This window comes from Carettochelys insculpta, chromosome 1 (assembly GCF_033958435.1).
Source record: "Carettochelys insculpta isolate YL-2023 chromosome 1, ASM3395843v1, whole genome shotgun sequence".
Taxonomy (NCBI): Eukaryota; Metazoa; Chordata; order Testudines; family Carettochelyidae; genus Carettochelys; species Carettochelys insculpta.
The window spans coordinates 346530756-346554735 of NC_134137.1; the positions used below are offsets into that span (position 1 = coordinate 346530756).

General features: G+C 41.2%; 1 protein-coding gene across 2 annotated transcripts in view; it reads right to left on the reverse strand.

Annotated features, from left to right (window-relative positions):
* Positions 1 to 8064: 8064 nt before the first annotated feature.
* TAFA5 (TAFA chemokine like family member 5) overlaps positions 8065 to 23980 on the reverse strand; it is a 458659-nt gene continuing 442743 nt past the window's right edge. For both annotated transcript variants that reach the window (XM_074984133.1, XM_074984134.1), the window contains exon 5: positions 8065 to 10303. In XM_074984133.1, the coding sequence (XP_074840234.1) occupies positions 10245 to 10303 (59 nt within the window). In that variant the 3' untranslated portion in view covers positions 8065 to 10244. The remainder of the gene's footprint in view (positions 10304 to 23980) is intronic.

Here is a 23980-nt window from a genome sequence, read left to right on the forward strand (position 1 = left end):
GCTGAATGTCTTCCACTTGCACTGCCTCAGGTGTATTCTTGGGATATCAAGGAAGGACGGAGTGCCCAACAACGCTGTAGTCAAGCAAGCTGGAATTCCAACCATGCATACCCTCCTCAGGCAGCAGCAGCTCTGCTGGCTTGGCCACGTCTGCAGGACGAAAGATGGAAGGATCCCAAAAGACATCCTGTATGGCGAGCTAATCTCTGGCAAAAGACCTTCCGGATGCCCCCAATTGTGCTACAAAGACGTCTGTAAGAGGGACCTCAAGGAGGTAGACATTGACCCAGATAGTTGGGAACAGCTGGCAGATGACCACAGAAGCTGAAAGCAAGAACTACACAAGGGCCTTCCGAAGGGTGAGATGAAGATCAGACGTCTGGCAGAGGAGAAGCAAGCCTGTAGCAAGGACCTACCAGACACCCACTACATATGCAGCAGATGTAGCAAGGACTGTCACTCTCGTGTGGGCTTCCACAGTCACAGTCACCACTGCGGATGATGATCTTAAATGGCGTTACAAAGGGCACGATCCATAGTCTACGCAGACTGAAGGATGCCTTGGAGATGGTATTTATGGTGAAGACAGTCACGTACTAATATCGAGCTAACTGCCTTAAATTCAAATGTATAACCTAGGGTAGCCGCAGCCTTAGTCTAAAGGCCTTTAGTTTAAAACAGATGTGGGAAACCCTTTTTGAGTCGAGGGCTCATGACCTACAGAAAAAACAGTTGGGGACCATAAGTGAGGAGAAAAAAAACACATAAATGCAGCTCTCCAACTGAAAAGCAAGGAAAGTAACCCAACTCCACCATTTATTTCACTACACTAAAGCTGCACCCCAGAGCTTAAGGTGACTGGCAGTATTCCCTCTAAGATCTTCCAGCCACGAGTGGAGTGACTTTTGTCGTGCACCAATATTGAGGTCATGTGCACTTGTGCAGATATAATTTTAAATGCTATAGAAGACAAAATAGTGAAGCAAGGCCCCTTTTTCTGACACAGCAAACAAAATATTTTAGCATTAGTATTGATGCCCAAAATGAAATAATTGTTACACTTTATGCTTGAAATTAAAGGTTGTCTCCTGGCTTGACACGCATGAAAAAACAAACTATCCAGCATCTTTATAGATGCACAAATTTGCATACATAGTCCCTTTTGTTGTGACTTCTGAAACACAAAATTGAGCACTTTGTTTTGCCACTAGAAATTTCCTGGGAACACATGGAAAGGGAGTGGGGGAAGAGGTGACAGGTGCTAATTTTATTCAAAAGCAGCCCAGGTCATGTGGCTGCTGGGGGTGGCGGATGGGAGGGACTGTAGGGACAGGGAGGTGCTGACACTTTTATTTGGGGCGGGGTAGGGTGAGCTGCGGGGCAGAGGAGTCAGGGATGTGCAGAGCTAGTACAGTGCAGTGGTGCTGCCTGGTGGGAAGTGGGGTGCAGGGGCAGCCAACCAAGCAGGGAATGCTGCTGGAGCTGCCCAGGAAAGAGTGCACTCTCAGGGTCACCTCTCCCTGTGCCTCCTCACCCCCCTCATTCTCCCCCTCACCTTACATTTTTCACTTACTGTTGCCTGTAGGGAAAGGACCCAGGAGGAGGGAGCTAATTAGTGGACCCACTAATGAGGTGGGCAGGTCTCAGTTACTTCCTGTGTGGCCAGGCAGCCACACATTTTACAGGGCACTATGGAGACCAGGGCTAATAGATTTTGTGGGGAACCCCCTACGCTCTGTAGAGAGGGTCAAAAATGAGGAGTTTGGTACATGGGAGGGGGCTTTGGGGCAGTGGGCTGGGGTGGTATGGAGGTGGGAGCCTGGGGTGCAGGGTCTGAGTGGGAGATAAGAAGCAGGAATCGGCTGGGGATGAGGGGAATGGGCAGGAAGTAGGTGCAAGAGTGGTTGGGAAATGAGGGTTGGGGTCTGGGCTGGATGCAGTGTACTGGAGGGGGTGGGGTGGGAATGTGGGGCTTGGGTGGAAGGGGGGGGCTCAGGAAAGGGCTGGATGATTTGAGCGGGATGGAGGATGCCGGAGCGAGATGGGGGTGGAGTCTGCGTGGGAGGGGGATGCAGGAGAGGGCAACGGTGGGAGTGTGGGATCTTGGCGAGGGGGAGCGTGCAGGAGAGGGCTGTGAGTGAGAGGTCTTGTCGAGAGGATGCAGAGGCAGGCTGAGGGGGTGGCTGGAAGGGCATATGTGAGCAGGCCAGAGGTGGAACTGGGGGGAGAGGGTAGGGGATTGGGGCACCTACTTTGTGCAGCTCCAGAGCGGGGAGGTGCGCACCGCTCCTGTGCACTGCAGGGAAACACTCCCCACCTGCACTGCCACTGGAGCCAATGGGAGCAGCGGTGGTGGTGGTGCCCGTGGGAGTAGAATGCCAAGGGACTGGGGAAATAAAAGCCATCCCTCAAACAGGGTCAAGACATAAGAACTGCTGAATAGTCCTCTGTAATCTCCCCTTATAAAAGCTCCTGACAAACTCTATTAGCCCTTGTCACCATCGTTCCCTGTAAAATGTGTGGCTGCTTGGCCACACAGGCAGTAATTGAGACCTGCCCACCTCATTAGCGGCTCCACTAATTAGCTCCCTCCTCCTGGTTCCTTTCTTTACAGGCAACAGAAAATGAAAAATGTAATGTGGTGGGATGTGGAGGTGAGGAGGCACAGGGAGGGGTGACTCTGAGAGTCCATTCTCTCCCAGGCAGCTCCAGCGGCATTTCTTGCTGCTCTGGCCTCCCCAGATGTTGGACTCCCTTCACAATGCTACCTAGGATGGTCATTGAGATGTCTAGAGTTGACCATACATTATCATAAGGCTTTGATAAATATAATGTTCTAATACCTAAAATATTAATCATTATTCTCTTCTTAAAACAGCTTAACATCTTATTTACCCTGTTCACTAGTACCATAAATTGGGCAAACACGTCCGTTTAGCACTTCATGATGATGCTTTGAGTCTACACAACTAAGAATTCAGTGAAATAACAGGAAGTTTTAACTGGACTACACTTTGCACTTGTTAATAGTCGATTTCACTTGACACTGTTTGCCAGTTTCCCCTCTGTAGCAGTTCCTCACACTCACCCCTAGTTTTAATTAACCTAATTAATTTAGTAGTGCCAGCAAACCACACAACCTCCATGGTCACCTTCACTTCCATGTTGTTAATAAATATATTGAATAGGAATGACCCTTATGGTGATCTGCAACTGAAGCAGGCCCTCATTAATCTCTGCTGATAGTGAGTACTGGCCATTAATTTCTACCTATTTCCTATTAGCTTCTATTTCTATTTATTATCTTCTAATTTCTATTTTTGTTAATCAGGTTTTAGTCCATGATGGGACTTTATTACTCACTTCAGGGCTGTCAAATTTCACAGGAATCAAGTGACAAATACACCTTATTAGCAGCTTTACAGAAGGATGAAATAGCATTCTTTCCATTTTTTAATTTTCGTTTTGTGTTTTCATTCTTTTTGGCTTCCCTAGAACTTAGATGTCAAACATCAGCCAGCTGACATGGAAAGTCCCTACTATAATTTTCGTGACAATTTTTTTCTTCTTTTAATCATTTCCATGGGAAATCTAATTGGCCTAAGGGCTTATCTTTACTGCTCAGTGAAGCTTGATTTAGTACACCTGAGTTACTGCTCTCAGGGCTAGCCTAGCTCTAGCAAGGGTGACAACATGGGAAAACAATAGTGAAGCAATTGAATTGAGCAATTGTTGTAACTCAGGCTGCTGCATCCTTATCGCCTTACTAACTTGGGCATGTGTAGTATTAGGGTTTCAGCGTGCCCCTTCTGGCAGGCCAGCTTGTTCTAGCTTAGAGCTAGCACCACTTAATTCAATCCAGAGACGTGTGTGACTGGGAATAGAAGTCGAATTAGGGCTACCACTTGAATTATGGCTCAAGTTAAAAATGCAGTGAAGACAATCCCTAAAGTCTCTGCAGTTTAGATTTACACTTACATTCTTATCTCCAATCCTGTAATGCTTCCTCCTGAACAGTCAGAATTGTCCCCCTTTTTGTGTCTATGACTTAGTCTGAACTGTGTCATGAACCTTTAGTGGGCATGGCTCTTCTTTTTACACAAAGCAAATTTAACCTGTGGAATTCATTGCTATAATACATCTTTAAGGCTCAGATCTTAGCAGGATTAAACACAAAACAAAAACATAACAACACCAACAGTTACTTCAGGCAGAATAAAACATACAGGCTACGTCTACATTAGCCAAAAGCTTTGAAATGGCCATTGGAATGGCCATTTCGAAGTTTACTAATGAAGTGCTGAAATACATATGCAGTGCCTCATTAGCATGCGGGCGGCCGCGGCACATCGAAATTGACGTGGCTCGCCGCCGTGCGGCTCGTCCAGACGGGGCTCCTTTTCGAAAGGACCCCGCCTATTTTGAAGTCCCCTTATTCCCATCTGCTCATAGGAATAAGGGGACTTCGAAGTAGGCGGAGTCCTTTCGAAAAGGAGCCCTGTCTGGATGAGCTGCACAGCGGCGAGGCGCATCAATTTTGAAGTGCCGCGGTCGCCCACATGCTAAGGAGGCGCTGAATATGTATTTCAGCACTTCATTAGTAAACTTCGAAATGGCCATTTGAATGGCCATTTCGAAGTTTTTGGCTAGTGTAGACATGGCCATAAGGAATAATCTCCCTTCAGCTTCAGAATGTTAGTCAAACTCAAACTGATTGAAGTTCAGAAGACATTTGGACAGGTTCTTCCATCTCTATCTGCAGAAAAGTGGACTAGATCAGGGACTGGCAACCTTCAGCATGTAGCCATCAGGGTAATAGCTGGTGGGCTGCAAGATATTTTGTTACATCAACCATCTGCAGGCACAGCCCCCTGGAGCTCCAAGTGGGTGCAGTTCACTGCTCCTGGCTAATAGGAGCTGCAGGAAGTGGTGCAGGCTTTATAAATACGTTGACTGCTTCCCAATGGCTGAGAACACTGAACTGTAGCTATTAGGAGTTGTGGGATGGGTGAATGCCTTGGGATGGTCCACATAAACAAAATGTCTCGCAGCCTACCAGCAGAGTGCCCTGATGGGCTACATGCCAAAGGGTGCTGACCCCTGGACTAAATGGACCATTCATCTGATCTACCATGTTGATGTTTGTGTTTCACTTAAGTCAGTCCTTTAAAAATGAGGGTGTGTGTAAAGAAGCATTCATATAACAAGCCAAAAAAAATTGTGCCTGAGTCATATCCATCATCATATGCACATACTTCTAACTCATCCTTTTCATTGACCATTATCATTTTTTTCTGTCATCTTCATCAGTAGCTATTCTTCCTTAAAAGTAATCTTTTGCAAATTCTTATTATCAGTTTACTGCTGTTACGTACTATCATTTCTTGGTATAGTTAAGCACGTTTTAGCATCATTTTGGAGGGGATGGTGAAAAGGTGGCTCTAAATCACCTTTGCGCTGATTCAATCCTGAGGCCATCTGGGTGCCAAACTGGCCCACTGCATAAATTAGAGCAGCTTGAAGACTGCCCTAAGTTTCACTGGTTGCCAAAGGCCCAAGTGCTAGCAGGTATAAATCACTTCCCTTGGTCTCTATACCAGTCCTTCGGAGCACAGGTGATGCTATAGGAACTCTGCCTCCAAAGATGATCCCCTCCACTATTGGAATCCTCCCTGACTGCACCTGTTGTGTTTTGGACGCCATTGCAAAGCATGAACTGGGACCAATTCTTGCAACATCCAGGCTATTTTTACGTAATTTTCTGAAGGTGCATTCCAAACCTTTCTAATGGAGAAAACTATTGTATTATCTTACTGATTCAACCATTCCATTGAAATAGTGCTTAATCATAACTGTGACTTCATTTCAACCCACAATAGTGTGCGAGGATATCTATATTCATAATTCCAAGTCTATCTCTCCCACTTTTTTAATGGAACTGCCTGTGACATAGAGACATTTAAGAATTCCCTCTAAGGTAACCTGAAATATCCTCCTTTGGATATATTTCTGATATGTGAAGGGAGGAATTACGTTTTTTCCTTAAGCATTACCACGCTAGACTTTCACCATGAAATATAGTACTATTTTTCTCCTGGAATTTTAGTTGCAAATGTTGCAACTGCAAATGTTTAGTTGCAAATGTTGCAAATATTCCCTTCCGAAGTATTGGTACCCAATTTTGCCTTGAATGTCTTGTGTCCACCTGTTCATTAGTTTAGACTATCAGAGCTGTGTTTATACTTTAAGCCAACTCATCTATTCCCCTTTGGTTCAGGCATAGCTAATGCTGTGTGTACAATTCTTCAGCTATGGTACTGCTTTCTTCATTTCCTCAAATTAATAATACTCTAAGAGGTGATGACTAGGCCATATTACACAGAAAACGTGAGGGGTAAAAATGGACCAAAAATCGTGTTCATTCAATTTCAGTGAACAAGCAGTTGACCAGAGAACATTGGGTACATAAAAACTGTATGGCAATAGAAAGCAAATGTCTTGTTTCCAACAAAAGAGTAAGTTAAAACCATAATTATTACATCAGAGAAATTGCTTTATGGAATTCTACAGTGAATTAATATTTACGTCAATAATAGTCATGTGAAATCTCAGTTTGAAGCATTAGCTAGCTCTGTCTCCGCACAGGCTGACAGAAAACTACACCAGCAGCACTGGGTTTTTTTTGTTTTTTTTTTTATTTCAAAATGTAATGAAAGATTTTCTTTATTTCTCTAGGTTATTTTTGTTAGCGTGTGGAGTGACCTGTTCCTGTAACTCTACCCTTTTTATATTTTATCATCCTTTCCATTTGTTCCAGAAAGTTACCCATTTGCAAACTGTGAAAAGGAGGTTATTTAACAGCATTCAAATCAGACATGCTTCCCTCACATTGTGAATTTCTTTGTGGAAGAGGCACCTAAAATAAACACATAAACAAATCAAAATTCTGTGTGAAATTGAGGCCGTGTCTACACTAGCCCCAAACTTTGAAATGGCCATGCAAATGGCCATTGCGAAGTTTACTAATGAAGGGCTGAAATGCATATTCAGCACTTCATTAGCATGCGGCCGGCCGAGGCACTTTGAAATTGACGTGGCTCGCCGCCGTGCGGCTTGTCCCGACGGGACTCCTTTTCGAAAGGAGCCTGCCTACTTGGAAGTCCCCTTATTCCCATGAGCTGATGGGAATAAGGGGACTTTGAAGTAGGCGGGGTCCTTTTGAAAAGGAGCCCCATTGGGATGAGCCGCGTGGCGGCGAGGCGCGTCAATTTTGAAGTGCCTCGGCTGCCCGCATGCTAATGAAGTGCTGAATATGCATTTCAGCACTTCATTAGTAAACTTCGAAATGGCTATTTGCATGGCCATTTCGAAGTTTGGGGCTAGTGTAGACGTAGCCTGAGTTTCATAAGGTTTGAAGCCCATGGTACTGCAAAAGTATGTTACTGGAAGATAAAGGTTTCAGCATAGCGCTGAGGGCACTAATTACGTTTATATTGTTTTCATTTGAGAATGTGCATTCTGGAAAGTTCTCTTCTGAAGTTGCTTGTGTCTGCTGTCACACAAACGAGGCTCATCGCCATTTCCACCTGGAACGTACACTTGTCTCTGACCAATACTCTAAACTTCTCTTGCTTTGTTGCTTATTCTTCTGAATAGATTTCAAAGCAAGGACATCTTGCTCCTTTGCTGAGCATTCAAAGTAATGAAAAAAACAAAGATATTAGCTCAAATATTTAAAAGTGACTACAAGTGATTTTGGGTGCTCAATCAGAGATACACTAAAGGGGCATAATAAGGACAGAATGAGTACTCAGTCAGCATGTTGCAGATTGGGTGCCCAAATCTTCCAGTACTGAAAACTGTTGGCATTTTTGCAAATGTGGCATATTATTTTAATTTCCAATACTTTACATTTTTACAATCACTTATTTCTTTGTGGGAATCTACTTCCCCATCACCGTACCCACAAGCACCTTCTACTGAAATACTACATGTGATGTCACGATCAGGGAACAAAAGTCTCACTTATAAAAGGATTTTCTTTATTTCCATAATTTAGCTGAACCAACACAAAACTGAATACTGTAAAGCAACAAAAATGTAACATCTGTAGTTTTTCTGTGTTTACTAAATAAGGCTACTACACTCCCTTTAAAAATAAACTGAAACAAACATAAAGTTGGTGGAGTGAGGGATCTGACTCTTGCGTTCTAGTAGTACAGTAAATGTATTTAGCATCATTTATTGCATGACATTTTAAAACAGACATTGGTCATTTATAGTGCAGTCAGTCCATAACACTTTTCAAGTGGCTGGCCTTGAATTGCTACTTTGACACTGGTCAAAAACCTTAAGATTAAATAAGAAATTCTTATATAGTTATTTTACTCAAAACCACAGTCACCTAAAATTCTTGGTTTCTGCAACCTGTTTATTAAATAAGCCTGAATAGTAGAACAGGTCTAGCCAAAGAATAAAACAAACAAAACAAAAAACCAACTTTTTGTTTTTATATTTTCCATCTATGGTTGCTTGAACAGTCTCTGTATTTTCTTTAGTAGCATAGAACTAGCATAGTATTAAAAGTTAATTGGTGTATTAGGTAGTATACTACAGTGGAAACTTGGAGAAATAGTTAAAACTGGAATACATTTGCCAGGAAGAAGTTAATCTCATTTGTTGATTTCATCATCTTAATGTGTACCAGACCTACCAGAAAGGTACAGTACTAGGGAGCAAGGGATTATCTTTTTATCTTCATTTCCCCTCCTTTCTATGCTCTCTTTGCATTAAACCTTTCACTACCTGATAATGCAGAAAAAGTGGGCTTTCTAACAATGAGGTAAAACATTGAATCTGGGTAGAGGAAAAGTCTGCAAATTGACCTTTTAACTGTATTACGTAGAAGTGGGTGGGGAGAGAGAGAAAGAAAAATAACTCTGTATGGGAAGCCATGATTAAAATATTTTACACTCTATTTTTACCAGTACATAAAGACAAAAAAATGCCTTCCAACAGTGCAATGGTTGAATGCATTTATGTAATATAAACAACATTATTCTTTGCTTTTTCTACAGAGTCCTCTCTGGTCATGCTTTACATCCAGAATGTCCCAATGGAAGAAAGCAAACGACACCTGTCACTTCAGAGACAACTGAAGTAATAAAACACAACTTAACTCTGAACCATTTGTCATGACTGTCAGAGTTACCACGTTAATTGTTAAATAGGATTTTCTACAAATATACAACATATAAAAACTGTTAAATATATAACTTTAGGCTTTTCAAAATACATTTAATGATCTCTTTCAAACAAGTGTTACTTTTTTTTCTCTTTAATTTGCTTTCTGGTGCTAAATGGTGTATCAGATGAGACATAGGCCACAGATGACCAAACATGCTCTTTGCAAATACTGTATTATCCAATTTTAACTATCAAAAATGGAACTGTAGAAGAGCCATGTTTAACTGGTTAAAACTGAAAATGATTTTAGTACGAGAGAGTCAATCTAAGTACAGAGGATAAAGATGCCATGTAGACAGTTTGCAGTTGTTTCATCAAAGTTTTTCAAACACACGCCGTTTTCTCTCCATGCTCCATTTCATTGTTTATAATGTGTTTTTTTTTTCAAGAGTAATTTTCTGCTTTAGTTTTTACTGCAGCGTTCCAGAGAGACTTCTGCTGGACAGGAACACCTCAATTTTGTGAGAGCTGAATTCATGTCTTTGTGGAGACCACCCTACGATTTACCTCAGATAGCACTGTTAACAGTAAGATTGTGTCCACTTTAAAATAGATTTTGCTCTTTGGTCTATTATATATACTGAAAGTATAAGAAAATAAAAGCAATTCATACAGTCCAGGGCACAAGAAGAGATTCTCTTTTGCACCTCAGTGTCCTCCCATAGACAAAACAGTCTTCTCTAAGGCTGATTGGGATGAATACTCTTCAGTGTAGTAGACTCTTCAGATTAAAACATGTAGGTTACAACAAGTCCAGCAGTGGTGTATAACGCAGATGAAATGTTAACCATGAACTTCTTGTATTGCTAATGCCCAAGCATATCTCTTATATCTATATTCCTTAGTCCGGTGCTCCTTATTGTGGTAGAACAGACTTTTAGTTCAGAATGTGGAGGAATTATGCTGTCTTTTATGAGATATAGAGAAACAGACAGTTGAATTGATGACACATCATGGATGATGATCGACAGCAGTGAAACTTGACTAAGGTAAGTAGCTCACACAGAACCTAGACCACTCACACGAGGATTCTTTGCTGCTGCTTTTGTCAGGAGACCTGTAAATCAATAAGAACAAATAAGTCAACATCTCGCTCTATGCTCTTGGTTATATTTGCTGGCCCTTATTTTAAAGAATACTGCACTGACATTCCAAGGAACAAATTAATAAACTGGAAAATATTTATTTGTTATGGAACATATTTTCTCTGGGGAAAAAAACACTTAGATAACCTACACAATTTATTTGTTGTAAGAAATGTTAACCATGGTGATTATTTAAAGATTAAAGTTCTACGACAATTTTGTGAATTAATAGTTTACAACTCTTATCTTCTCTAAATTCACTGCCCACCAATTTTTCTAATATTATAGACTGTTCTTCCTTCTGTACTGAGTTACACATAAAATGATCCAAAAATGCTTTATTATGAATTTTACGATTCATTCTATCTTGTATTAATGGAATATGATAAAAACTGAAATCCCAAAATTTTTATGTTTAAGAAAAATACAAGTATGTTTCTAGTGGGGGCATTTTTGCTTCTAATTTCTCATAGGATTGTTCAGCACACTAATTTATTCAATACTGCCCTCTAGTGAAGCCATTACAAGTACAAATTAATACAAAAGTGTACTTATGATCAATGTATTTAGAAACTTGTTTTAATTATAGAGATTTAAAAACAACAAAAAATAATGAAATTATAAAAATCATTGCCTGGTGACCCTCAAAAGAAGAAATGGAATAGAAACTATTATAAAATGAAAGGAAAGAAGAAACAATGGCTTGTAAGAGAAACACCAGAATAAACAAGTGCATAATAAGAACATAAGAGAAAATAAGAACAATGAAAGACAGCATAAATGCGAACAGTAAAGAAATGAAAAAATTTTATAACAAGAAGCTTGCTGGAAAAACTCACCAAAATATCAATTTATAAATTGTTTCTAAATTACACAGGCATTGTTCAGAGAAAAATGTTTTGAAGTATATTAAGAAAACATGCTTACTACAAAATGCAGTTTGAATGTTCAAACACTGCTTTCTTTTTCCTGACATTTTCAATAGTTAACATTCTCATTCTTGATAAAAATCCAAGCATAACTCAAAAAATACTAACAGTGTATGAGAAAGAACAAAATAAATAAGAAAATCCAATTCCCTTGGTTCATGTTGTGTATGAAATTTAGATTTATTTTAACCTACGCCTTGGAGAGGTAAATAAAAGAAATACCTGCTTCCAAATCAGTTTAGCGACAGCTTGAAACATTTCTCTCTCTCTCTATGTATGTATTTGCCCTATAAGCCACAAAGTGTATTTCACAGATTTCTGCTTTTATCCTCTCACCTTTTCCAGGAAAAAACACCCCAGAAATCTTGAAAACAGCCTTTTCTTTTCGGACTAGTGATCAGATCTCCAAACCACATGGCCTCAGACAGGCTGAAGGCAAAAAACCTGGATGATTATTGAGGTATAGTCTCTTGTTTTATATACACATTCAGCAAGAAGAAATTATATAAGTTCTGCTTCAATTAACTGTTTTGTTCCCCATTTACCTTATTCCCTACTGGCCTCCCAGTAGTCCTCCTCCCACTGCAGATGTTTAGCATCAGTACAAAATTCTGCACTCTAGGAATAATTTTAATGCAGGTTGGCACATTGAAACTAGAGTTCTCTGACTTATTAGGGTTAAAACAAACTACTATTCAGTGAAGAATTAGACTGATCTAGCTCAAGGTTTTCTGAATTATGCTAGAATGATCCAAAGTTAAAAGCAACAGCGTGAACTGATGATAGATTGGCATGCTCACTTTTTCATAGTAAGCTTTCATACTGTGGGTTGCAGTATGGAGAGGGATTCAGCACCAAACACACTCATTTTCAGACACCTATTGCTTTGTCATTTCATGGATTTCGGTCTCCCACCCTGCTATTCCTGCCACCACGTTGAACATTCAGATTTGCAGAATCAACACTTTCAAAAATAAAATGAGAGGAATGGGAAGGATTCCATATTGTTAAATGCTAGGGAATGGTGGAGACAGTAAATTCAAAAGATGGAGAAAGCATGTGGAGAAGAGAGATTGCAAAATTGCCTCCTCATCTCCGTACACTTGTGCCTCACTTCACTGTTCATGGTCTAAAAATAATCACAGTATGCTATATAAATTAATAAAGAAAAAATAGACCCCAAATGACAAGAACAAATGGAACTCTTATACTATATACACTGCTAGCTCAAACCTGCAACCAAGCACCTGGTGTTGAAAGATGAATTTAAAGGTAAAAAGAGAAACTCTAAAGCTGTTCAGCAAGTCCACTGTGACCAATCTTCAATTCTTCATGCAGTTATGGATTAGTTTGACATAGATTGCCTTGAAAGTTGTGAACTATGTAACTGAGGAATGTCAATGCTTTGAGCACTGGAGGATGCTTTTGGTTTTCTGATCAGAAACTCTGTTGCTGAAGTAATGAAATCCTGGGCCCCAGTTCCCCATCACCAGTTTCACCCTTGGGTCTGCTTATATGTTCACAGGTTACGAATGCAAGATGAAATCCTGAAATTGGTGAAGTCAGCAGGAAATAGTTCCAATGACTTCAGTGGAAGAAGAATTCACCCCAAGTTTTCACAAAGATTTTAAGAGCTTCCAAAAAAGCCTGTTCTGCTTTGCCTGCTAGACGTCAGCCAATGTGTTCTTGCAGCGGTAACCTTACATTTCTGTGGTTTCCTTTCTCTAGTACAGTTTTTCTGTGCTGCCTCAGAGATCACATGTTCTGAATGGCATACTGGGAATATTGGCAATCAATTATTAGGCTATTGATAAGATGATTATAATATGTATTATATTCCCAACCAACTCTTGAAACATTATCCCCCAGCAGACAGAATGATTCTATGCTCCTCCAGTATGTAGAGCAGTGGACCCCAAACTTTTCATCCTGTGCCCCCTCAGACACCTGTGCATGACCTCCCTTTGAGCTTGGGCCAGGAGTGGGACCATGGCTTTGGGATGGGGAGACACTGACATCAGTAAGGGGGCTGAAGAGGGGACACAGCTGGGGCCAGGAGTGAGGTTGGGAGTGGAGGAGCTGCTACTGCCACAGGCACAGATCCCTGGGCAGAAGGCTGGCGCCAGCTGTTAGGGTCAGGAGTGAGCTGGATAGAACTCTCTCCCTGCACCCCATGAGGTCTTGCCAAAGCTCTGTCTGCAGCCCCCTGCATATTCCTCGGTGCCTGCCCAGGGTGTGCAACCCACCAGCAGCAGACCTCTGATGTAGAGAATGAAGTGAAGGAAAAAGGGAATGTTGGCTTTTTCCCTTTCTCCTCCTCTGCAAGGCTTGGTCTACACAGGGCAAGTAAGTCATGGCATGGCAATTGCATAGCTAGAATCAACTTATCTGCAATCAATTTACCTGATCATCCACTCAGAGGAAGGCTGATGGGAGAGTTTGTCCCACTGACCTCCGTTGCTCCTCAAGATAGCAAGGAGTACAGGGGTTGACTGCCGACCATAGAGAGGTTGATTTCACGTGTCCCTACTAGGCACTCAAAATCAAACCCTGGAAGACTGACCCTCAGTGAGTTGTTGTAAACATGGCCCACTTCTTCCTTTCGTCTGCAGTAAAGAGGTGCCCCTTCCAACTCAGTCTTCTGCAAAGCTTCCAAGTTCCCTACCCAGCTGAGGCAGAGATACCACAATACTTCTACTCCTCACAAGGGCTGAGCATATGTATTCATGGTTTGTAAATACTTTTTCCCCAGAGCACTCATCATCCTTGATTTAAATTGCAAAATGCAAGTAGTTGAATGGACCTGCCAAGAGTTGTTTCAATTCTGCCCTACTGCCAGGAAATCCCTATATTTTACACCCTTTCTTACCCCCGACATACAAGCAGACCGTATCCCACTGTCAGTGCTGTGATTTAAAAAGCAAATGCCAAATCAAAGAACTCCTAGGGCAATGTAAGCTGCAGCAGTTACATCTGCATCACCATCCACTTCCTGGACTATTACAGCTCATGGCTACGTCTACACGTGAAGCTTACATCGAAGTAGCTTATTTCGATGTAGCGACATCGAAATAGGCTATTTCAATGAATAACGTCTACACGTCCTCCAGGGCTGGCAACGTCGACGTTCAACGTTGATGTTGCGCAGCACCACATCGAAATAGGCGCTGTGAGGGAACGTCTACACGCCAAAGTAGCACACATCGAAATAAGGGTGCCAGGCACAGCTGCAGACAGGGTCACAGGGCGGACTCAACAGCAAGCCGCTCCCTTAAAGGGCCCCTCCCAGACACAGTTGCACTAAACAACACAAGATCCACAGAGCCGACAACTGGTTGCAGACCCTGTGAATGCAGCATGGATCCCCAGCTGCAGCAGCAGCAGCCAGAAGCCCTGGGCTAAGGGCTGCTGCACACGGTGACCATAGAGCCCCGCAGGGGCTGGAGAGAGAGCGTCTCTCAACCCCTCAGCTGACGGCCGCCATGGCGGACCCTGCTATTTCGATGTTGCGGGACGCGGATTGGCTACACGTGCCCTACTTCGATGTTCAACTTCGAAGAAGGGCGCTATTCCCATCCCCTCATGGGGTTAGCGGCTTCGACGTCTCGCTGACTAACGTCGATGTTAACATTGAAATAGCGCCCGTCATGGCTACACGTGTTGGGCGCTATTTCGAAGTTAGTGCCGCTACTTCGAAGTAGCGTGCACGTGTAGACACAGCTCATGTGTCTTTCATCACAAGTCTTCATTCTACCTTGCCTTACATTTGGGAGTTGTTTGGGTAACTGATACTAGCAGGTTCTTCCAAAAGATATCCCTCCACAGGTTACAGAAGCAACCCAACAACATTTCATAGCATTATATAACTATGTAGTTATGTGTATGCACACATGTATGTAAACTCCGTAACAGATAAAAGGACCACATTTTCCAAAGGACCTCTTTCCAGTCCATAAGTTTGTTTCTTCAGTTAAGTGAGGGGCAATTATCTCACAGTATTTCAATATTAACAGCCTGATCCAAAAACACTGAAGTTAAAGGGAGTTTTAGATAGATTTACTGGGCTTTGCATAATTGGAAATGACTTAAAATAAAAGGCCCAGCAAATCTTTCGGTATATACTTGACAGTAAGTGGCTCTCAATTTGAGGAACCGTTGGGGACTGAGCCTTTTTTCTAATGGAATTCCTAGAGATGTCAAAATTCCATCCAAATCCTGGCAAAAGTTTGACAATTTCACGTTTTCAGAAAGAAAGTGAAAGTTGGGAGTATGAACCAAAGCTGCAGATTTCTAGTATAACAGCCATTTGCTTAAGTGGATGGCTAGCGGAAGTAAGGATTGGTCGACCTCCCCCATTGTCCTGCATTCCACAATGCCAGGCTTAAATTGTCTACTTTTGTCCCAACCCTGCTTTTTGGGTCTTCTGCAGAGTTCCAAACAGGTCATTGAGAGGGTGATGTTGGATAGCAGCTGCAATACTTTTCCTGTTCACATGTTTTACACTTCTCAATGCCTTTTTAACACTTTTCTTCCATTTACCTATCTTAGGATTTCATACAGCATTCATCACTATAGTATCTAAATGCTTTTTTTTTCTTTTTGGTTTGACTACAGTCTGAAAAAAAACCCAAAACAATATAATATATGGAGTGGAATACAAGTATTTGGCCAGTCCTTGCCTTAGAAAACATATTCATAATGAAAACAGTTCCAATGCTTTGAAGCAATTGACTGCAAGACAAATAGCATGTCTTTGCCCTCTGCTGCTGCAGCTGTCTGCTCTAGGATTCTGAATATCCATGCATGAATAATACCACAACAGAGATAGAAACCATTAAAACTTCCAAGGAAAACCTGTCACTGCCCTGTAAGGCACCTCACCCTTCACAGGAATAAAAATGTAAATTTCTTGTGATGATCCCAGCAGCAAAACCAGCCTGTTGCATTTATGTGAACTGCCACAGTTCCTGGTGACAATTTATTCAGTATTGCTCCTTCTCTCCACTTGCTACCATGCTATTCATTTATGCAAATTGATTTTTCAATGTTCACAAAAGGACAAGTTAATCTAACTTTAAAGTGACTATAGCTATTAGACAGACAAAAAAAAACTCAACATAAAGTGGTTTATTTGGAAAAGATGTACATTTTCTTATATATCACTGAACTAGCCACAAAACAGGCCATTTTTGAGTTCAACAGCTTCTAGCTCCTACTTTATTTGAAATGTAATAGGGTGGGTCATACCTATTGAATATGTTTGTGTATGAATGTTTATAAAGATCAGCCTAACATATTATGAAGTCCATACCCAGACTTGCTTTCCACATATATATATAGATAGATAGATAGATAGATAGATTTTTTATGAGTTAGAAATCTGGGGGTATCTAGTATTCTTTGAAGAAAACATGACTTTTCTTTTGAATGAATTGTTTGCTTATTTTACATCCCCTGTTCCAATCTGTGACAGAAAAGAAAAAATATTTGCCTGTAGGAAGAGGAAACTAATGTGCTAAAAATTGGCTGTGGCTCCTATTGCTATTAGTACATATATTTTCTCCCACAACTATTCTTCTCATATCAATAATTTTACCAGATTTCAAAAAATGGATGTGCCCAATATTTTTCTCAAACGTCACTCCCGCTTCTCCCCTCATGGCTGCTTTCTTCCTTTTGTATAAAGTGACGGTTATATTTCTCTTCACTTTTTTAAGGCTTCTTCTTAAGAAAACAAGAAAGACTGATAGCTTTACTCATCTGCATGGGATCTGATTCTTTGAAATCAATGGGACTACTCACAGAATAAGGTGAGCAAGGGTGTTAGATCCAATTCCTCAGCACGAATAGTTTATTAGAATCTATGCCACAGCTGCTTGACAGTGCAGCTAAAATGCAACCAAGTGCCAGTGGGGGAAGACTAAATTTAGAGGAATCTTGATATCCCTGACTCAGGTATGCCAGGTGATCCTATCTCATATTTCTACAGGAAAAGAGGCAGGTGATGGTGCACTCTGCAGGACTCCTTGAAATAGCAGGTAAGTAGATGGTTTTATTAAGACTACTCACTGAATATCCTGACTGGACATGAGTGTGAAAAGCTGTAATAATATTTCAAGAGAAGAACTGAGATCTAATTGGGAAAAATATGGGAAGGATTTGTAAGGATGTACATGAAGTACAGGACTGGCTCATTAGAGCCATGAGAGTTCTGATAAAAAAGATCTTCAACCAGCTTTCTTCCAACATACTCTTTTGCCTCCCTATCAATGACAGTAATACTGTCTCAGAAAAAATAACTTCAACAGACACTATTAACATGAGAAGTTCTTTTAAAGGGACTAATTTAAAATGAAGACTTTTGCTTCTGAGACCACACACTTTAAACAGTACATCCTGACTACTTCAAGAATCCTTAAAAGGCATTTTAGTAAAAGATTCCCTGCTCCTCTGTTTATGTTTAAAATGTCTTCAACTAATATATGGGGTATGTTCATGATGCACCCTTAAAAACTGCATTTGTTTGCTAGATTAGAATCCCCCATGTTAGGGATAGGGAGCTGGTACACTCATCGGCTACGTCTACACGTGAAGCCAACATCGAAATAGGCTATTTCGATGAATAACGTCTACACGTCCTCCAGGGCTGGCAACGTCGATGTTCAACTTCGACGTTGCGCGGCACCACATCGAAATAGGCGCTGCGAGGGTACGTCTACACGCCAAAGTAGCACACATCGAAATAAGGGTGCCAGGCACAGCTGCAGACAGGGTCACAGGGCGGACTCAACAGCAAGCCGCTCCCTTAAAGGGCCCCTCCCAGACACAGTTGCACTAAACAACACACGATACACAGAGCTGACAACTGGTTGCAGACCCTGTGCCTGCAGCATGGATCCCCAGGGGCCGCAGCAGCAGCCAGAAGCCCTGGGCTAAGGGCTGCTGCCCACGGTGACCATAGAGCCCCGCAGGGGCTGGAGAGAGAGCATCTCTCAACCCCCCAGCTGATGGCCGCCATGGAGGACCCGGCAATTTCGACGTTGCGGGACGCGGATCGTCTACATGGTCCCTACGAACGTCGAAGTAGGGCGCTATTCCGATCCCCTCATGAGGTTAGCGACTTCGACGTCTTGCCGCCTAACGTCGAAGTTAACTTCGAAATAGCGCCCGACGCGTGTAGCCGCGACGGGCGCTATTTCGAAGTTAGTGCCGCTACTTCGAAGTAGCGTGCACGTGTAGACACAGCTATCCATTCCAGTGGAACATTCAAAGTAGGGCTATCAAATACACTAAGGTACACTGGAAAAATATAAAGAGGAATATTGCCCTACTATCTTCCTAAAGTTACAGTTATCTTATGTTTCACTTGTAACTATACTAGGTAGAGACATTTTCAGCACAATGTGATTTATAAATTCACTGTGTCCCTTTAAATGAAAAATTATCTACTATAACAGAATAATATTTTACTGATTTTGTACATAAAGAGCCTCTTGTTTAATCACATAATGATACTCAGAGGCAGAGAGAGACCAAACTGGAAACTTGAATCTGAACCCTTTTCAACATATCAAAGGAGGCAGTGTTGGAATTAAAACTCACCATCCAGCTCTCTGTGTGGTCTGCTTAGATTGGATGTTTTTTTAGGTCAAGAACCTGTCCTATCCTGTAAAGCACTAATCCACTGTGGAGTGCTGAATAGCTAACAACTTTAATGTTGTTTCAAATGTGACTGAAATCTCATGAGAATGTCTCACAATAGATAACTGAACTTGAAGCGTAGCACTGATTAAACATCAACTCCCACTCCTAAACAATGGCTTGAACATAATCTGGATCGCAACACTCATACTGCTTCCTTGGTGGTTCTGTCTGAACAGTCATAAACTTAATTCCCTATAATATTTGCTCCAAAGAGTGGCTTAATACAGTGGAAGTTGTTTTGAGTGTGAAAATGACCTTGTGACTAAGAGACAGAAATAGAAGTGGGGAGACCTTTGCTCTGGGTGCCAGGCTCTGCCACAGACTTCCTGCAAGACCTTGGTCAAGTTACTTAATCTACCTATTCTTCTGATCCTCCCTCCTACTAAGCTATGGTTAAACTATTAAGTTTTGCCAGCAAAACCCCTGTTTTGTCAACAAAACTCATAGCGTGTGCACGCACAAAATGTCCAGCATCTGGACAAATCACAGCACTTTTGCTGGCAGTGTTCTGCTTCAAAACTTTGAGGCATAACGCTGATGTTGACAGGTTCTGTTGACAAAAAAGCTGTGTGGATGCTCTTGGGGGGGGGGCTTCTCCTGAGAGACAGAGAATCTGGAACAATGGGCAGTCCTGTCTGCTGTGCTTCCGGGTACTTGTTTTGTTAAGAAAACGGCTGGGCAGCCTGGCTGCTTTACTGACAGAGCGGAGCACTTTCCCAATTAGCTTTTGTGTGTGGCTGCATTCTGTCAACAGGTTTGTTGGGCAATCTCTCTCAACAGTGACTTCTTTTGACACATTGCTGTAGTGTAACTGTAGCCCTAGAGATACTACTACTTCCCTGCCTCAAAGGTATGTTGCATCATAAGGCATGATGAGATTATTGTCAGGAAACTTGGCACAAGTTCTTGAATCATACTAATCTGTGTTTCTCACCTAAAGCTCTACTTTGCAAAGACCTTATCAAATGATCTTAAAAAAGCCCAGAGATTATTATTAGGTATCTGATAAACCAGATTCTTCATTTTATTGGTTTGCTAAAAAGCAGATTTGCAATAAGTGTCTTTCATTAGTGAATTGGGCTAAAAAGACATGGACATCTCAGAAAGGACCTAAAGCTTTAAAGACTAAATCAGCCTCTTGGGGGCAAAATTACTCTATTTTAGAAAAGGTCTGATGACCTGTGGGATACATTTTCTTTTGTCTTATTTGAAGCATAGATGAAAGGGTGAAATTTAGGAACCAGAGGAGGAAAATCGGCACTTTTCAGTGCACCACACTGAGACAACAGTATCAAACAGCAGGGATAAATAAAAGTCACTTGTAATCTAAAATGAAGCAGCAATGGGATATAGTATAGCTACGTTTCTCCTAGAGACCACTTTAATGATCCAGGTCAGAATCAAATATATTAAAAACAACCTCTCTCTAAAAGCCTAGAGTAAATATTGGATAGTATCTAATTTTCTCTTGTTGTTTACAACTGTCATAGCCATAAAGCATTAAAGTGAAAATAAGGACGATTTGTCACTGGTATGTGACTTGAAGTATGAAAAATTACCACTTCTCAGCTTTTTTTTTTAACTGCTCAGATGCAAGCTATTCTGATATTAATGCGATTGAAAGTACACAGGAGTTGCCAGAGGCTTTCCTTTGGATACTAAAAAGATAATTAGGGATTACAATTACTGTGATTTTTGGGGGGAGCAGGGGGAGACAAGAATAAGTTAACAATGTGTCTAAGAGTCCCAAAGAGTCCCAAAGGGGTAGCCGTGGTAGTCTGTAACCTCAAAAATAACAAGCAGTCCTGTATCATCTTAAAGATTACTAAATTTATTAGGTAACGAGCTTTTGTGAGTAAAACTCACTTCCTTAGGTTACTGGAGTAGACAATTAGAATCCAGAGTTTATATAGCAGGGAGGGGAGAGGGGAAGGAAGGAGACAAAAAGTGGGGTTACTTGTCACTAGTAGGACCAGTAGATGAAGCAAATTAAGTTAAGTAGTAATGTGTCTGAGTTACTTTTAATATAGTGCCTTTATTATCTATATATACACAGACATCTAAACCTCCATATTTACATATTGGAAGGATAGTTGCTTATCTCTCACAATATCTACTGCAGATATAATCTGCATTTGCATGATATCCTTTTAAAATATTGTTGGGGAATTTTGTGTTACTTGTTCAGTATTTATTAAAAATAACGGTTTTTCATAATGATAAGCTTCCATTGCTGCAATGCTGCACCCTTATCAAAGGAAGCATTGCATGGAGGGTGAATGAGATTAAATTGTAAGGTTTAGAAATAATTTCACATATTATAAAGCACACTGCAACTGCTCAAGAAAACACACACACATCTGGCATCAACTGAACCCCATAAACAATCATAAACATCCACTTTTCCTTCTCTAATTAGAGGAGAGAATTACGCAAGTGTGTTCATGAAGTGACATCTGATTGACAAGCAGCTGTTCTCAAGCAAGGCTGAAGTAAAAAAAAAAATTGGGAACAGTGACCCTGAGACTGACTGTGAAAATAGTTAAACTTTAATGAATAATGCATCAGAAAAATGGTAATGTTATATTAGGCAGAATATTTGAGGTATTTCACCCATTAAAAGAGAGAATTCAGACTCATAATACGTGAGTTTTCGATAGAATGCTTTCCTGCCAGGGAAGGAATTGAATAATCAAAGTTTGCCAGTGAGATATTATGTCTGGTTTGTGTGTTCCGCATGGCTATTTCTGTAGGAAGAAAAAAAGCCTTGTTTGGCCTCGTTCCAAAAAATGCAGCATAGTACAGGAGGTGACTTGAAATCAGCAATCTTAGCTAGTATACCAGATATAGGAAAGAATCACTGTCACTCTTAATTCAGCATTCAGAGTTTTTGTGCATGCTTTGAGGATGGGCTCTGAGAGGTTACGGGGGGTAGGAAATGAAAGATGCATACACAATAAAGAGGAATGCAAGACATTTCCTCTTTTAATGAATTTTTATAGCTCTGACTGTAGGCAGTAGAAAGACCATGCTCTGCATTAAGTGGGAATATACAGCCATCCAAAACACATACAGACAAGATAGATAGCGGCCTTGAATTAAGTTCATGACAATGTGACCAGAAACAAATGCACACATGAGAGGAATTACTCTGCTACCGTCCTAGAAGCCTGCCTGCTGATGATCATAATCCTAACACTTAATATGGAGGCTGACAGAAAGTTTGCTAAAACAGCATTGTCCTTTGCTTGATGGGCCAATCTCCAGCACAGATTTCCAGTAGCTCAGTGTCAGCAAAAGTTAGTTTAGCAGTTAACCCTTGGTTCCACTTAGGGGAATTGTCTTCTGAATAGCACTCCAATCACTAAACTTTCCAGTCTAATAAATGTGATCTCCCAGGAGCATTTTAATAATATCTAGATCCTGGTTCCAAAGGCATTGCAACATTGGGCCAATCCACCAGTCATATGCACACTGGGCACATATCTACTCAATTATTTGACTATAGTGACATCTTAATCCCAGGATTTTTCAAAAGAATTCACTTCCCCTAATTTCACAGAATCATAAGGGTGAAAGGGACTTCAGGAGGTCATCAAGTCCAGCCCCTTGCCCAAAGCAGGATCAACCCTAACTAAATTGTCCCAGCCAGGAATTTGTCAAACCGGGACTTAAAAACCTTTAGGCATGGTAACGCATTCCAGTGCTTCACCACCCACCTAGTGAAACAGATTTTCCTGATATCTAACCTAGACGTCCCCCCATTATAACTTGGGAAGATTGAAGACTTATAATAGATAATGTAGACTTATAGTTTTGTAGATTTTTGTCATGCTATTATAGACTCTGTTAAGTCTTTCTGCTAGGTAACATATACATTCTTTATTACTCTGCTCACTGTGTAATATGTTAAATTGTAACACACATTCTTTGTTCTTGCCATGCTGCAATTATGTAAATGTGTGCCTGTGTGTGTGAATGACTGAAAGAATCTTCAAAACCTGGAGTATCAGATGTGGAGGCCAGGACTTGGGGCTAACTAAAACAAGGCAGATTGACAACCTCAAAGTTGGATGAAGAATGGATAAGGACTCTCCTGAGAGACCAAAACCGTCACACCATCAGCATACAAGGCAACACCCAGATGAGGTTGCACCCAGAAGGACTGACTGCTGGCAATGCCGGGGAACCGTTTGTTTGAAATGCTGAGTGATCGTGTAAGGCCTGATAAAGTGAAACACATGGACTTGCATGAGGGAAAAACCCTATAAAGAACAGGGTGTCTTGTCTTGTCTTGTCTTAGTTTTCGGGTTCCGTCCTGCTGCGACATGGAGTACCAGTCCTGACAGAAAGAACTTGGTGCAACCCCCAATTCCTGATCTATCTGGCCAATAGGTCAGGGTGGACAACAGACCAGTAACTATAACATCAGCAGGATGGGTGTGTGTGTATGTGTGTACGTCTGAAAACATATGCTGCTTTGCCTGTATTGCTTAATAAATATGGCATAGTGCCTTTTCCCCCTGAAAAAGTTCCTGTTTGCTTCTTTTAAACATAACACCATTGATCCTGCATTTCCACTGGAATAATAACTGTCATCTACAAAGTATCTGAACCTCCTTCATATTATATGGCATACTGGAGGATGTGAAAAAGGAAGCAACATCTGTCTGCCGAAATATTAGATTTCTCTAAACTAAAGAATGCATAAAACAAAGGGCCAAATTCTGCCCTCTGACATGTATTTTCAGCGCACGTTCCATACAATGGCCTGCACGTATATGCAGCTACTGGGAGTATTTGGCCCTTATGTTCTTTTTTTTTCAATCAAGAAATATCTTTGCCTTCCCTTGTGTTTTCTTCCTATAATCACAGATATGAATCCAATTGTGTAATATCTACAAATAGTCATCTCATAGAGTTAGGACTTATGCCTGAGAGAAAGGAATGGAAGAGGATGGGGACAACGCATTCGGGGCTTAGGGTAGGAGGCACACACATTCATCCTGGAAAATT